At 33.3% G+C, this 14636-nt stretch overlaps 9 protein-coding genes across 9 annotated transcripts; 3 read left to right on the top strand and 6 right to left on the bottom strand.

The window, feature by feature from the left end:
• Positions 1-67: 67 nt before the first annotated feature.
• Positions 68-1402, bottom strand: ENT1 (epsin; the record flags this gene model as incomplete). Its single annotated transcript, XM_041548297.1, has 1 exon — positions 68-1402. One exon carries the CDS (start codon positions 1400-1402, stop codon positions 68-70), a length of 1335 nt encoding a protein of 444 aa, XP_041404231.1.
• A 1016-nt stretch (positions 1403-2418) lies between these two features.
• On the top strand, positions 2419-3651 carry SFA1 (bifunctional alcohol dehydrogenase/S-(hydroxymethyl)glutathione dehydrogenase; the record flags this gene model as incomplete). The annotated part of the gene is made up of 1 exon (XM_041548296.1): positions 2419-3651. The coding sequence occupies one exon, from the start codon at positions 2419-2421 to the stop codon at positions 3649-3651; it is 1233 nt and encodes a 410-aa protein (XP_041404230.1).
• Positions 3652-3788: 137 nt separating this feature from the next.
• NRP1 (Nrp1p) lies at positions 3789-5474 on the bottom strand (the record flags this gene model as incomplete). The annotated part of the gene is made up of 1 exon (XM_041548295.1): positions 3789-5474. One exon carries the CDS (start codon positions 5472-5474, stop codon positions 3789-3791), a length of 1686 nt encoding a protein of 561 aa, XP_041404229.1.
• Positions 5475-6079: 605 nt separating this feature from the next.
• FAP7 (nucleoside-triphosphatase) lies at positions 6080-6754 on the bottom strand (the record flags this gene model as incomplete). Its single annotated transcript, XM_041548294.1, has 1 exon — positions 6080-6754. One exon carries the CDS (start codon positions 6752-6754, stop codon positions 6080-6082), a length of 675 nt encoding a protein of 224 aa, XP_041404228.1.
• Positions 6755-7207: 453 nt separating this feature from the next.
• On the top strand, positions 7208-7783 carry CDC36 (CCR4-NOT core subunit CDC36; the record flags this gene model as incomplete). The annotated part of the gene is made up of 1 exon (XM_041548293.1): positions 7208-7783. The coding sequence occupies one exon, from the start codon at positions 7208-7210 to the stop codon at positions 7781-7783; it is 576 nt and encodes a 191-aa protein (XP_041404227.1).
• A 358-nt stretch (positions 7784-8141) lies between these two features.
• KABA2_01S07986 (uncharacterized protein) lies at positions 8142-9479 on the bottom strand (the record flags this gene model as incomplete). Its single annotated transcript, XM_041548292.1, has 1 exon — positions 8142-9479. One exon carries the CDS (start codon positions 9477-9479, stop codon positions 8142-8144), a length of 1338 nt encoding a protein of 445 aa, XP_041404226.1.
• Positions 9480-10102: 623 nt separating this feature from the next.
• On the bottom strand, positions 10103-12277 carry CDC9 (DNA ligase (ATP) CDC9; the record flags this gene model as incomplete). Its single annotated transcript, XM_041548291.1, has 1 exon — positions 10103-12277. One exon carries the CDS (start codon positions 12275-12277, stop codon positions 10103-10105), a length of 2175 nt encoding a protein of 724 aa, XP_041404225.1.
• A 911-nt stretch (positions 12278-13188) lies between these two features.
• UGX2 (Ugx2p) lies at positions 13189-13659 on the top strand (the record flags this gene model as incomplete). Its single annotated transcript, XM_041548290.1, has 1 exon — positions 13189-13659. The coding sequence occupies one exon, from the start codon at positions 13189-13191 to the stop codon at positions 13657-13659; it is 471 nt and encodes a 156-aa protein (XP_041404224.1).
• Positions 13660-13911: 252 nt separating this feature from the next.
• PAR32 (Par32p) lies at positions 13912-14628 on the bottom strand (the record flags this gene model as incomplete). The annotated part of the gene is made up of 1 exon (XM_041548289.1): positions 13912-14628. One exon carries the CDS (start codon positions 14626-14628, stop codon positions 13912-13914), a length of 717 nt encoding a protein of 238 aa, XP_041404223.1.
• Between the last annotated feature and the right edge of the window lie 8 nt (positions 14629-14636).

The raw sequence follows: 14636 nt of genomic DNA, 5'->3' as shown, positions 1-14636 counted from the left end.
TTAAAGTAAATATTTTCCGTAAACTTTATTATTTTATCTTACATGTATCTATATATTTGTATATCGTTCATAAGTCAACTAAGTTGTTTCCATTTGGATTAGTTTGATGTTGATTACCAAAGCCAAAACCTGTATAGGATGGTGCAATATTGGTGGAAGGTAAACCGGTATATTGAGAATTTAAAAATGGATTTGGTTTATTCATATCTACCTCGGAAAATTGCTTATACCCTGTCCCTTGGGAATTAATGAATGTTCCTGTCTTTGTATGCTGAGCTGGAATTCTTTGTTCACCGGTGTTACCAAATGTATCAATACCTGTACCACTTGCTAATAAGGTATTTAATGCGCTATATTTATCCGACATAGATTGGTTCCCTGTTCTAGTTTGAGGCAATGTTTGTTGAACGTTTTGTTGAGATACAGGTTCTGAATTTGTGCCTGATATACTGTTAGCTGACGTACTATTATCATTAATAACCTTCAGAGCATCATAGTTACTACGTCCGAATGGATTATTGGATCCAGTAGTTGTGGATGGAATTTGTTGTTGGAACTGTTGCTGGAACTGTTGTTGTTGTTGTGCATATGCTTGTTGCTGAGCCCAAAGTTGTTGTTGGGCCAAATTCTGTTGTTGTAGCAATGCTTGTTGTTGTTGATATTGCAAATATTCTTCAGGTGAGATAGGATTCCCAAAGATATCATAGTACATAGGTTGCTGTTGCTGTTGTTGTTGTTGTTGTAATATCATGGCTTGTTGCTGTTGCTGTTGCTGTAATTGTTTCAACCTGTTCAATTCCTCCTCCTCCTTTGATAATAAAAGTTGAGCAGCACGTCTTTCATCCTCTTCACGTTTACGTCTAGCGTCTTCATTTGCGGCAGTACCTTTACTTGCTTCTATTGCTCTTCTCATATCATCATCATAACCATTATCATTATTTGAATTGCCTTTACGGTTTCTACGACTACCCGATTTATTCATTCTTCTTTCTTCTTGTAATCTTTCATCATCCATTAATAAACTTGTTAACTCTTTAGCTTTCACTCTAATGATCTGTCCCTTATCAACACCCGTTTCATCCTCATATCTAAATTCTCTTAAAGTCTTAATAATGTAAAGGTTTTCTTTACACCATAGCACACAATTTTCTGAACCAAATCTTACCAAATAATCCAACACCGTCATAGATTTAGCGACATGACGCCAATATTTCCCTTTATCGTTGATTCTCTTGTCTAACATATCCATAATATCAAAAAATTCTGCATTTGAATATGTCAACTGACTTATTTCATCTAGATTATCCCTAGAGATCTGTTCATCTGAGTTTGCGGTAGCATTTCTCACTAGCACCTGGGCATTGGAGTAACCCTTCATAATGTTCTTAGCTGAACGCAACATATTGCAGTGTTGTATTTATGAGTATATCTCTCTGTATATATATACGCTTGCGTGTACAAATGGAGTAGTGATAGTATCACTTTATTCGAAAAGCCCTACTTCTTCCCAGTAGTATGACTCTATTAATCTTGTTATATCTTTGTTTTATTACATTTTAATCTCGTTATAGCAGCCTCATAGCCAGATATTCTTGAGTTCCGGGGTGGAGGGAGTAGCAAAACGAAGTTCGCCTTTCCGCTTTTCCAAATTTTTGAACCCCAATTGTCGGTGGTGCCTTTCACTTTTTTTTAACTCATTCAGTATTTTATCCGTAGAAAAGTTATTCGAACTCACGCACCTCTCGTTGAACGACAAGAACGGAACAAACGAGTGAATGCCATGGAACTACTAGAAAATGAATTTACTGAATGGATATGTTACGATTATTATCAGGATCATGTTTGGATAAGTATGGAGATATATATATATATCACGTAGATTATACATTAGTTTTGCTATATTTGTATAGTTTATCTTTTTTCTGCGTTAAGGGGGGTCGGTACATCCTCGACCTTTTGAGGGATCAACGCTTAACTAAAACGTGTTTATAACAACGTTCTTCGATTCTTATCATATAATATGATAGAACGTATTGTCATACAAACTAATAATGCCTGATTACCACTAATACTACATAATAGTAATTTGTTATATATATATATCTATATATAGCTGAAGTCACGTGTATACGTTTTATGTGTCACGTGCCAACGAGGAAAAGACCACTAGAAACATATACATTACCCTGACTAGCTCTCACATTTTCCCCTGATAAGATAATTTGCTCTGAAATGGTCGTAGTTCTCAATCGTTTGAACGGATTAATTCAGGGATTTACCTAAGCGTGGAATATCTTTTCTTCTTTCCTCCTAAGTTGATTAGCTAATAGATATTAGTTAATATGTTAACATAGTTTCATATTCCTAATTACTTGAAGAAATAATCTGTTTTTCGATATTGAAGAAGTTAGAAAGATAATGAGATTATTCAACTATTCATCGATTCGTTTATTTCATAGATCATTTACACGTAGTATAGTACCATTAAATTCAATTACATCCTTACGCAAAATGTCTACTGTTGGAAAGCCTATTAATTGTCAAGCTGCTGTTTCTTATAAACCTAATGCTCCTTTAGTTGTAGAGACTATCACCGTTGATCCTCCAAAGTCTCACGAGGTTCGTATTAAGATTGTCAATACCGCCATTTGTCATACCGATGCCTACACTCTATCTGGTAAGGATGCGGAAGGTTTATTTCCTTGTGTCTTAGGTCATGAAGGTGCTGGTATCGTCGAATCTATAGGTGAAGGTGTCTCTTCTGTTAAAGTCGGTGATCATGTTATCCCATTGTACACTGCTGAATGTGGCGTTTGTAAATTCTGTAAATCAGGTAAGACTAACCTTTGTGGTTCTGTTCGTGCTACTCAAGGTAAAGGTGTAATGCCAGATGGTACTTCTCGTTTCCATAATTCTAAAGGTGAATCCTTATTTCATTTTATGGGTTGTTCTACTTTCTCTGAATATACTGTTGTTGCAGAGGTATCTGTCGTTGCCATTGATCCAACTGCTCCATTAGAATCTGTTTGTCTATTGGGTTGTGGTGTCACTACAGGCTATGGTGCTGCGATTAAGACTGCTAATGTTCAAAAAGGTGATACTGTAGCTGTCTTTGGTGCTGGTACGGTGGGTCTTTCCGTAGTACAAGGTGCTCATTCTAGAGGAGCATCTCGTATCATAATTGTTGATATTAATGATAACAAAGAAACTGTATCTCTTGAATTTGGTGCTACTGATTTCATTAATCCTTTGAAATTAACTGAAGGTCAAACTATTGTTGATAAATTGGTTGAGATGACTGATGGTGGTCTAGATTTTACGTTTGATTGTACTGGTAACGTTGATGTCATGCGTAGTGCTCTGGAGGCATGTCATAAAGGCTGGGGTCAATCTGTGATCATTGGGGTTGCTGATGCAGGTAAAGAAATATCAACTAGACCATTCCAATTGGTCACCGGTAGAGTCTGGAAGGGTTCTGCTTTTGGTGGTATCAAAGGTAGATCAGAAATGGGTGGTTTGATTAAGAGCTACCAAGAAAAGAAATTAAAGGTTGACGAATTTATTACAGCTAGAAGACCATTTAATGAAATTAATGAAGGTTTTGAAGATTTACACAATGGTACTTGTCTAAGAACTGTATTGAAATTCTAAGCAATTAAATTCATTCTTTCTTATTCATAAGTAATGGTTTCTCTCCCTATATAAATATATATATTATCTATAGCAATATTGTTTATATATATATACGTATATCTATATGGCAAAAAAAAGAGAAAAACAGAACTAAATTAACGTGATTTATCTGATTTCATCGTGTCCTCACGACTACGCCCATTGTAATTATTACTATACCGATTTTGTTCTTGATTTAAATAATTATTCGTATGTGTTTCCCACATACGTACCCCATTACTATTCATTCCATTTCTATTGGCTTGCCTTATCTTTGGTTTATTACATCTTAAACACATTACGTTCTTAGCAAAATTGTGATATTGACATGAAGTACATTTCCAATCACCTGCACGGAATGGAACATTTGATCCATTACTACCATGTTGTTGTCCATTATGATTTATGTAATGATTCATAGCACCATTAGATCTTATATTGGAGTTATTAGAATTCATGTTTGCTGTAGTTGCCCCACTACTGGTATTGTTATTATTACTATTGCTATTATTACTATTTCCACCCGTCTTTTCAATGTTATAATGTGATTTGGTCGCCACAAGATTCAACGGAATTGGGAAGGTACAACGGAAGCACGCTGTCCGACGTTGGAAATTCGAGAAACCACATGATGGACAAGTCCAATCACCAGGCCTTGGTTTATTTTTACTCTGTGGGAATGATGCCAACACACCATGAGCCTTTTCCAGCACGCTACTACATGAAGGTTCAATCTCTACAACATGTTCGACAACCCTTGGTTGTTTGATATTAGCTACATTGGAAAGTACGGATCGGCCATTTAATAGTAATGCCTCTTTTGCTTCCTGATTAGTTTGAAAAATAATAAATCCTGATATACTATCAGGTTCTTCAACATATGGGCAGTTATTTAAAATCATCTGGGAACCAGTGTTCTCATCGGATCTTGTAGTTTTCTTGATCGTCCAAAATCCAATTGGTCTAGAACCAAATTGAGAAAACCAGGACTCTAGTTCACTTTGAGTAGTATCTTGCGGTAGATTGTTTATATACAAAGTGGTTGATTCTCTATCCAGGAATGCATTATAATCTGACAAAGAATCATAGGGCTGTGTCAGGACACCTTTTTCATCTATTTCGCACTCACATTGTGCATATAATTTGATTAAAAGTTCTGTGCTAATGCTTATATTTACCATCATCGGTAAATCTTCTGGGTGTGTGATATCCATTACTTGCAATATTTGCGACATTAGTTCGTCTGAGTTCTTGATAGAACTGTCATGGATCTGAGTATCAACACGGGTATTATTTTCTTCGTTATCACTCTCTTCTTTTTCGCCGTCATCCTCTTTATCAACCTTATCGGTAATTTCTTCGTCCTCACCGGTTTCGGATGTACGATTATCTTCTTCTTTTATTAGTAAATTCTTATGATTTTGAATCCATCTTAAATATTCTTTCTTCAGGTCAAATATCACTGGGTGGCCTAAATATGTAGGTAATTGATAACCCAAATCACGAGCTTCACGTTGGATAGTAACTCTGATATGCCAAGTTGAAAATAATGAACACAGCACAAAAGTATCATCTTTTACCACGCGATTAATATTGATATCTAGCTCTTTTATGGCATCCTGGAAAGCATTTGCCTCATTATCTATCGTTATCGAAGGTACTACAGTTGATCCTTCCTCAGGAAATACACATAATAGACCGTTCTCATTGACTATTTGATACAAAATCTTAGATACCCTCGAGTGATCTTTAGGTGTCTCGATTTTATGTTCAACCTCTAGTTCCAGAACCACATAATGCATATTGAATGAAGGATAATTAAATATATAGATATATGTTTAAGGATGGGGAGGAGGTAGTTTATCTTTTCTTTTGTTTGATCTTTAAATGTGTCACTCTCAACCTAAACTCTTAGGAACTGATCGACAGACCTCCAATTTTTTACTGGAATGATGTCGTTTTCAACAAGTTATTTACTTTATTTGAAGGTTAGTTTGCATAATGTATTATTGAAATATCAGTACTTTAAAACAAATGTGCTGTATTCAGTCTATTCACCTCAACTTGTTACAATTGAGACTAGCAAGCTCATACCTCTGTCATCGCATCGCTTACAGCAAATCACGGCGAAATCATCAGCGTTTGGAAAACGAAAAAATTTTCATCGTAAAGGGCCAATTTAGTTTGGTTTTCTTGCTGGGCATGAATCAATAAAATAGAGAACTAATCGTTGATGAAAATGATTTTAAGGACATAATGCTACGTTGAATTAACAATATTATATAAAATATTTATTGACATCATATTACTTTTGTTAAATGTGCTATTAAGTATGGATGTACTATCCTTTTTTGGAGTTATATTTAGTATGGTAAATAGGATAATTTGATTTCGCAAATGAAATCGTTTATTCATTTTCCTCATCTCCAGATGAACTGACTGAACTTTCATCCTTCTCCTCCTCATTTTTTTCCTCTTCTTCTACTTCTTCTTCACTATCATCTGTTGTTGTCTTGTGACCTTGTTTTGGCGGTTCACTAGATACTCCATCCTTGTGTTCTTCTAACCACATATTTTCCCAAGCTGTTATCCTATCTACATTGGCTTCCATCTCCTTGGTGTTATTACTTTGTAATTCAACAACAATTTCTTGTTCATATGATTCCATTGCATCTTGTAACAATACGCCCATAATTTCTGCATCTAAGTTTTCTTGAATCTTGGAGTCATGGTATCCCCTCTTATTTAGTCTATCATATAGAGTTGAGTTATCACATCTTAATACCACCACCAGGTCTATTAATCTCTCTGGGAACACATCATTTACATGCCAATCTACAATACTACCACCACCAGCTAATAGAGGTTCCAACTCATCGAGTAATTTGTCCTCATCGACAATATGTGACTTACGTCCTTCATCATAACCGTCATAACAATTATGTTCTTTCGCAAAACTAGAAATATCGTAGTATTTGTAACCAGGAAGATTACGTTGTAATAATTCACATGTGGTAGATTTACCACAACCTGGAGTGCCCGTAATTAGAAGATTGGGTTTGTGTCTGCGTAGTTCTCCCATTCTGCGTGTATGTATATATAAATGATACTGTACTTATTTATTTAGCAAATAGAAACTATGGGAATATCTAGTTAAATGAAAGTAGATCAATTAATTATTATACAACTTTGAAGTAAACTAAATGTATCTGTGTATTTTCTTGATCATCGACTCATCCTGCCCAACAAAGATTACTTTGAAATAAATTTTGAAATTTCAATTTATTTTAACGGCGTTGTCCTCCACTTTGATAGGAAAACGGGAAACAAAAATTGGTAACGTAAATAAATAGTGAATACATTTAACAAAAAGACAGGGAACTTCCTACAATGTTTGAAATAAAAGTAAGTTGAGACTTAATAACAACTGATCGATTAGGCATCTGTATAAGGAAACACACATTATTTTTCGAACATTTATATTCCTCAATAACATCAAATTACATTTCGAGTTCTATTATCATATACGTAAACCATGGATAAATTCGGTTTGAAAGCATTAGTTCCCCTGGTGGAATTGAACCAAACAGAAGAAACAAAAGAGTATGATCATTCCATGACGATTGGTACAGATTTATCGTGCATGTCATATTCGCTAGGTATTCCAAAAGGTGACAAGAGACAGAGAGTACTGGATACATTTCAATCACCTTGGGCAGAAACGTCTAGAAGTGAAGTGGAACCTGCATTTTACAGTCCCGAATCATTTCGTGATATTCCTGACGTTTTACAATCGAAAGTTACACCACCTTCATTCGACTCAGTACAAACCGATCAACAACGTGTAGCATTATTTCAAGATGAAACATTGTTTTATCTGTTTTATAAGCATCCTGGAACAGTCATCCAGGAACTAACATACTTAGAACTAAGAAAACGTAATTGGAGGTATCACAAAACATTAAAAGCATGGTTGACCAAAGATCCGATGATGGAACCTATAGTTTCGCAGGACGGTCTTAGTGAGAGAGGATCATATGTGTTTTTTGATCCCCAAAGATGGGAGAAATGTCAAAGAGATTTTTTACTCTTTTATAATGCCATTATGTAATAATAATTTTATGAAACTATAGAATATACTTCTATTGAAATTTCATTTACCTTTTCTTATTTTCTGCATTTAAATATTTACATCATTTAATTTTAAAAACGGGGTCAATAGAAATAAACCTCTGTTCATTTTAACTGTGAGTGGTTTTGTTTTATTTTGTAAATTTATCTTTTATCTTTATTTACATGAAAGATATTAATAATATATATATATAGTTAGACATAATGTAAGAATTAGGGACATAAACAATAGGGTAGTACATTCAAATTATGTTGTAAATGAAGGTAGTTTTTACAAATATCATTTCTTCTTTATTAGTACTGTACCATTCCTCAGTTGGAATCCTTCAGTACCCTGTTCAAGTGTATTTGACAGCATGGTATCTCTTACCTCTGTAACCAGCAATATACATATTGAATTGATACACTTCTTGTGGGTTCATGTCGTTTAATTCCCATTTGGTAGAGCTAAATAAGTTTTTAGTTGGTTCCATCATCATATCAAGTTCCTTACCGTATTTCTTTTGTAGAATTTCAACATCGTTTAGTAAATCTGATTTGTTGAAACCAGTGGTAAAGATAGCGCATTTGGTGTCCAATAGTGCCTTCATGGTACTATTCATCCAAAGATCTTGGTTTTCAGGAGAGGCATACCCAGGGTGGAACGTAAAGAAAACATCGTTATATGGGTCGTATGGGAAAAACTCCTGTGCTTCGTGTAATGTATGGAAATATTGAGGATGGTAAATTAACGATAAAGTTTCATCGATTTTCTTAGATAATGGCTTACCAGATGGTATGGTATCTGGAGATGATGTACCAGATTCCCCACCAGTTACAGATATAGCTTCGCTATTCACTTTATCCTGATTTATCATACATTCCGGACCAATAAAATGAATATCAAAACTTTGAGTTGGAAACAAGTATTGCAATTGTTTCCAAACGTGACCAGGAAGTTGACTCTCAGCACGAGCACCTAGAATAAAGATTCTTGTTGGCCTATCCTTTGGAGTGGCAGTTTTATGTTGTTGAGGGTACAGAGTATACCTTAGAGCAGCAATAGATTTAAGACCTTCAAGTGTTATAGGACCACGAGGGTATAAGGAGTAAGGTGAAAATTCATGCAGAATAGAGCCAATCGTTAATGGGTAACTTAACATTTTGGTAACAGTAGCCAATTGGAATTCTGTATCCATAGAGTAAAATCCTCTAGTGTAAAAATATAAATCCCAGTTCTGTAAATTGATTGCACGATCCATCCCCTGAGCATGAGGAAAATTGAATTCTGGGAAAGATCTACCACTTCTTAAATCATGTTCGTACATATTAACCTTTTTTAATTTTTCATAGATCTTATTCTTATGATAATTTTCATCCTTTTCCCAAGCTTCCCTAGAGTGATGAGTTGGGATACCTGATATTGGACAAGTATATTCAATATCCTTTCCAGTCACAGGACATTTAGCTAATTTCTTGATTCTAGCAGCCCTTTCACGTAAATCAGCAGATGGAGATTGTTCCCAAGGAAAAAATCTATTACCTACTTGAGGCTCATCAGGATTTGGAGGAGGTTCCAGACCTAGTGCATTTCTCACAAATCCAACAATAGTACGTGATTGACTAAAATTAATACCACTGATAGAGGGTGATATAGTCCTAAGACTATTGATAGAAGATAATCTGGATACAATCATTGTTAATTATAATAAGAATAGCTCTCTGATATCACTTATTTAGCGAATTGAAATCAAATAGATATTAAGATAATAACTGAATGAAATTCGGAGTCCGTAACTGTATTGTTATTCTATAGTATTCAGACACGAGGAGTAACCTTAGCTATTTGTGTAACTGAGTAAATCTTTTTCTGTGATTGTAATTGGCAAAGTTATGACAAATTAGTATTCAATCAGTAAATACACACTTTACCAGTTTTCAATAACTATTTGTTTCCAGAATTTTTCTGGATTATTTAATTCTCAACTAACCTCTCAATATTAATTCCCCTTCCTTGTTACACCTTTCCCCTTCTTTATTTTTTTCAAATATTTTTTTTTTTCCATTTTCGTTTCCATTTTCTGCGTATAATAAATATCCTTTGCGTTTTAGTAAATAAAAATAAAGCAACAAAGGTTGCCAGATATCAATTTATAAATGGTGCTTGGCAGTTGATTAATTGAATAAAAACTGTGTGTGAATATTTGTCACAGAAGAGAAACAAATATCATTAAAATGTATATATAATTAGTATATGATATATATTAAAGTCTGGTACCCCACTTTTTTTGCTTTGGGATTTTGTTATATAATGCTGTACTTAATTCTGTATATGAGTTTGACTTTCGTAGAATTCTATTACTTGTTCTGAAGATGTAGCATCTTCAACTCCTTTATCGTCTCTTAAACGAATAAATCTAGGGAATCTTAACGAAATACCACGATCTTGGGTGGCACTACCTGCTTTGTAGATAGGTGAAAGAGATAAATCAGCAGTTAACACCTCGAATAGCACTGTAGGTTCAAACCATACATCTGGTTCGGCACTGGCATCAAATACATATGTGGCTTTAGGACCATCAATTACTGTCGGGCTTAATCTATCGTATAACTGTTGCAATAATTCATCTGAAAACCCAGTACCAATCTTACAGGCAGTTTCGAACTCTCCTGTGTCTTGATTATAACAACCTAGGAGGAAACCACCATATTTACCTGTACGTTTACCTTTCCCGAAAAAGGCACCTAGGACGCATAAATCTAAGGAATCACCAACACCGTCTAGATAATCTTTCTTCAATTTCAACCAATTACGAGATCTTTTACTTGGTTCATATTGCGATTCTTCACCGTCTAACATTTTAACCATCAAGCCTTCACAAGAATGATTGACAGATTCGTCAAGGAATTTTTGTAACTCTTCTATGTTATTAGTAGTTAGTTCTGTGGCATACTGGAACTCACCAGGAACCATCTTGGTTACAGAGTGTAATATTTCTCTTCTTTCTCTTAATGGATGGTTAATTAACTTAGTATCATTGAGACATAATATGTCAAATGCAAACAGACATACTCTGACTTTGATATCCTTAATGTCAACACCTTTACGTTTTCTAGTGCTTAACACCTGGAATGGTAAAATCTTTTCTTGTTCTTTATCCCATGCAACAGCTTCACAATCCAAAATTAGAGTCTTAGTCTCATCACTATCCTTAACGAAATCATGGATGTTAATTTCAGGGTATCTCTCTGTCATATTTTCACCATTACGTGAATATATTCTCATAGTTCCGTCTGGCATCAAATGCACTTGAGCTCTTTCACCATCATATTTATACTCGGATGTAAAATGTTGTCCTTGAAAAGTATCTAACACTTCTGTGATTGCTTTAGTTGGCTTGGCCAACATAGGTTTTAATGGAATACCGGGTCTTAATGAACAATGTGTCTCCAATTCCATTATACCATATTCTAGACATGAATTAATAATAATTTCATAATTTGGAACTTGGCAAAATGCATTTCTAATCTTTTGTTCGGCGGTTTCAATAAGTTCTGTATCAATATTTTTGTTTTGTTCGTATTCGTTCACCAAAAGGGCCTTTGATAATGATATTAGTACAGACTTCTCTGCTAAACCAATTCGAAGTTTTGATTCTAATGACCTGATTAGAAATTTGGCCTCTACACCTTCGCATGCCGTAAGCATTCTCTTAATCAATTTTATCTTTCTTGTTTGTGAATCCTTCCCTTGTGATGATGCAATTAATTGTAAATTTTGAAATACTTCACCAACTGTTAAAGGTTTGGGTTTAAACATAGTAGGCTGGATACTTCTTGCAGTCATTGCTACTTGACCTAAATCCCCAGTATCCTTATACTCCAGTTTAACTTGTGATAATGATTTACCACATGATTCACTAATGGTTTTCATTAATAACCCTTCCCCTAAACCTAATTCCATACCCGGCATATAGTCAGGACCTAATTTATTAATACATAAATAGGTCACTGGAATTAAATTTCTGTTGTCCTCTTTCATTATTTTGATCATGAAATCTGAACAAAGTTTAATGATAGATAATCTTGAAGATGTTTTTTCTATTTCTTCAAATAAAGAACATAGATCATTGTAAGGAACCTTCGAGACAAATGGACCATCAGTATTCTTTTTCTCTTGGGGAGTAATTGTTTGAGCCTCTGGTGTATATTCAATCTTTGGTTTTTTAATTGGAGATTCATTTGACATTTCTGATACTCTAGCATTTGATTTTTGAATAGGTTCAAATTTTTCCTCTTTTTCTAAAGTAGGCTCTGTTTTCTTTATGGAAGTGAAGAATCGAGCTAAAGTAGCTTGTTTTTTACTGTTATTAGACATTATTTTATTGGTAAAAGGATGTGTTATTGATGATAGAATAGTATTGCTGTTGTTATGAAGTAGTCGTAGTGATGATCTATGATATTTTGAGAAAGTTTGAATTGTCGATATAAACATATATTCGATAGTACTTGTTAACTAGTAACAATAAGTTTCTGTTATATTGCAATCAAAAATAGAAGTTAAATTGAAAATTTAGTTGAAATGGAAGTGAATGTTAGTACTACTTATTCTCTTGTAATTTTTAAGTATATCTATTGTATCTAAAATGAAAATTTAAGAACTGAAGAGTCGTGTATTTCTTTTTATTTATTGATTATTACTTTCGCGTCGTTTTCCATTAATTTGTATAGAGGTAATTTACATTAAAACAAGTTAAATTGGTATAATTTTTCTGAACAACGCGCATTTTCTGTTAATAACATTAAAGAAGGATATAACTAATTACTCTCTATGTCTCACTAGATTGGTGATAATTATAGTCTTATAAACGTTTATTTCATTAGTGGCTATTTCTATCCTACTAATATTGTTGTTATTATTGGTGTAGCATAAACATTTATCTTTGCAACGTGTCTCAGTAGCGTACTTTTAATACCTGTCACAGTAAAATAAATATAAGGATTAAAAAAACTTAAATGATCGTCTACCGGTTCACGATATAATCTTTAATATATTATCAACATCAATAGCAGAAACAAAATATATATTAACTTCTTGTTAATATGGGTATGCATACGTATTTTCTCTATTATTAGTCATTTAACTAAACAAGGAAACAACAACAAATCACCTTTTTCTTATCATGCCGCATATTTCTCCTCACTTGTGCACATAGAGATGGTGCCCCTAATTTCCTTTAACATTTGACAGTAAATCAGGCACTTTATATTTTTAAAAATAGAGTTCAAATATATATAAAATATACTTATTGAAGATGTGTTTATAACTATAAACATATCTTTGATTTGATATCGTTATTATTAAATTTGAAATATTGCCAATAAGAAAATAACGAAAGTATAATTATGACTCAAGATAGTAAGATCATTAATACTAGAAAACTTTGTCTATCTACCACTATGTTAGATAGTGAAAAACCAATAGTCTATTCATTAACTAGTGAAAATAATTCATATAGAGGTTATAACGTAGGAACTGGGTCGTGCCACATAAAAAAATATTGTGTTACAGTGTCTCAATCTCAAGGCTTTATGTGGAATCAAGACCTTTTTGCTAATCAATATCAACAAAACTATAGGGTTGAATATGATTCCCTAGCAAAAGAAAACTCGGATGTTATGGGTGATGATAAGCGATTAAGAGATGATAAAAGTATGTATTTTTATAGATGTGAGAGAGTTAGACGTAAATCTGAGAATTGTATAAGTCTCACATATGAATCACAAAATGGAACTACATTGACTACTATAGTAGATGAAATAGAAATTGATTCAGATACACCAGAAAATATATATATCAGGTCATTAGTACAATGAACATCGGTATGTATATAACATATATAAATTTATTTGTAGCTATAAAAAAGAAAATATATATATTCGTTTTATGATGATGATGATGATGATAATGATAATAATAGTTTTATTATTGTGAAATTATGAATATGTATATGTGTCTATATGAAAAGAATGTTTAAAAGATTAATAAGTTATTGTTTGTCTTTGGAGTGTGTAATGATATTATTATTGCTATTATTTTAAAAATTTAAAAATAATAATAATAATAAATTATGCAAATATACCAAAAATTGAAGACATGAATGATTTTTTCTTCTTCTTTTGATTTTGAATATTATTATTAGATGTATTGTTATTATCAATAGCATGATTAGATTTATTACTATGTTGTTTTGAACCAGTAATATTTAATTTTGAATGAGATGAACCAGATTTTGATGATGATGAAGGAGATACGATGTTACCTGCACCCCCTCTACCAATAATGATTGGATTTTGTTTTTTAATTTTTTTATGTTGTACTCGTATTTTACTCTTTGTTGGAATAATTGTATCAGAATCGTTGCTCTTTTGAGATTTATCTCCACCTGATGAGATATGCGATAAAACGTTTGATATGGTATTAGTTACATAATTTTCTGTTGATGAAATTATGGGACTAATAAAATCGTCATCATTACCATGATGATTATGATTACTATGATGAGAATTGATATTCTCAATTTCATTTCTAATTTCAATTTGTTCATCGATATCTTTCATATCTGCAATAGTATTTTCATCAACATCTTGAGCTCTTCTAGTCAATTTTGGATCATAATTCTTCATCATATTTCCAGCACCGCCACGTCCAGTGCTGTATATTGGTTGTAAGATATTTGGAGTTTGAGATCCTTGTTTAATATAATTTGGTGAAATCTTAGAATTGGAAGACCGTATATTACCGGCACCACCTCTACCGGTGGATATTTTAAATTGTGTAGGCATTAGTGAAA

This window comes from Maudiozyma barnettii, assembly GCF_903064755.1.
Source record: "Maudiozyma barnettii strain CLIB 1767 genome assembly, contig: KABA2_01, whole genome shotgun sequence".
In the NCBI taxonomy this organism is placed as follows: Eukaryota; Fungi; Ascomycota; class Saccharomycetes; order Saccharomycetales; family Saccharomycetaceae; genus Maudiozyma; species Maudiozyma barnettii.
The sequence above is the reverse complement of the archived record's forward strand: the minus strand, read 5'-3'. Positions and strand labels throughout refer to the sequence as shown.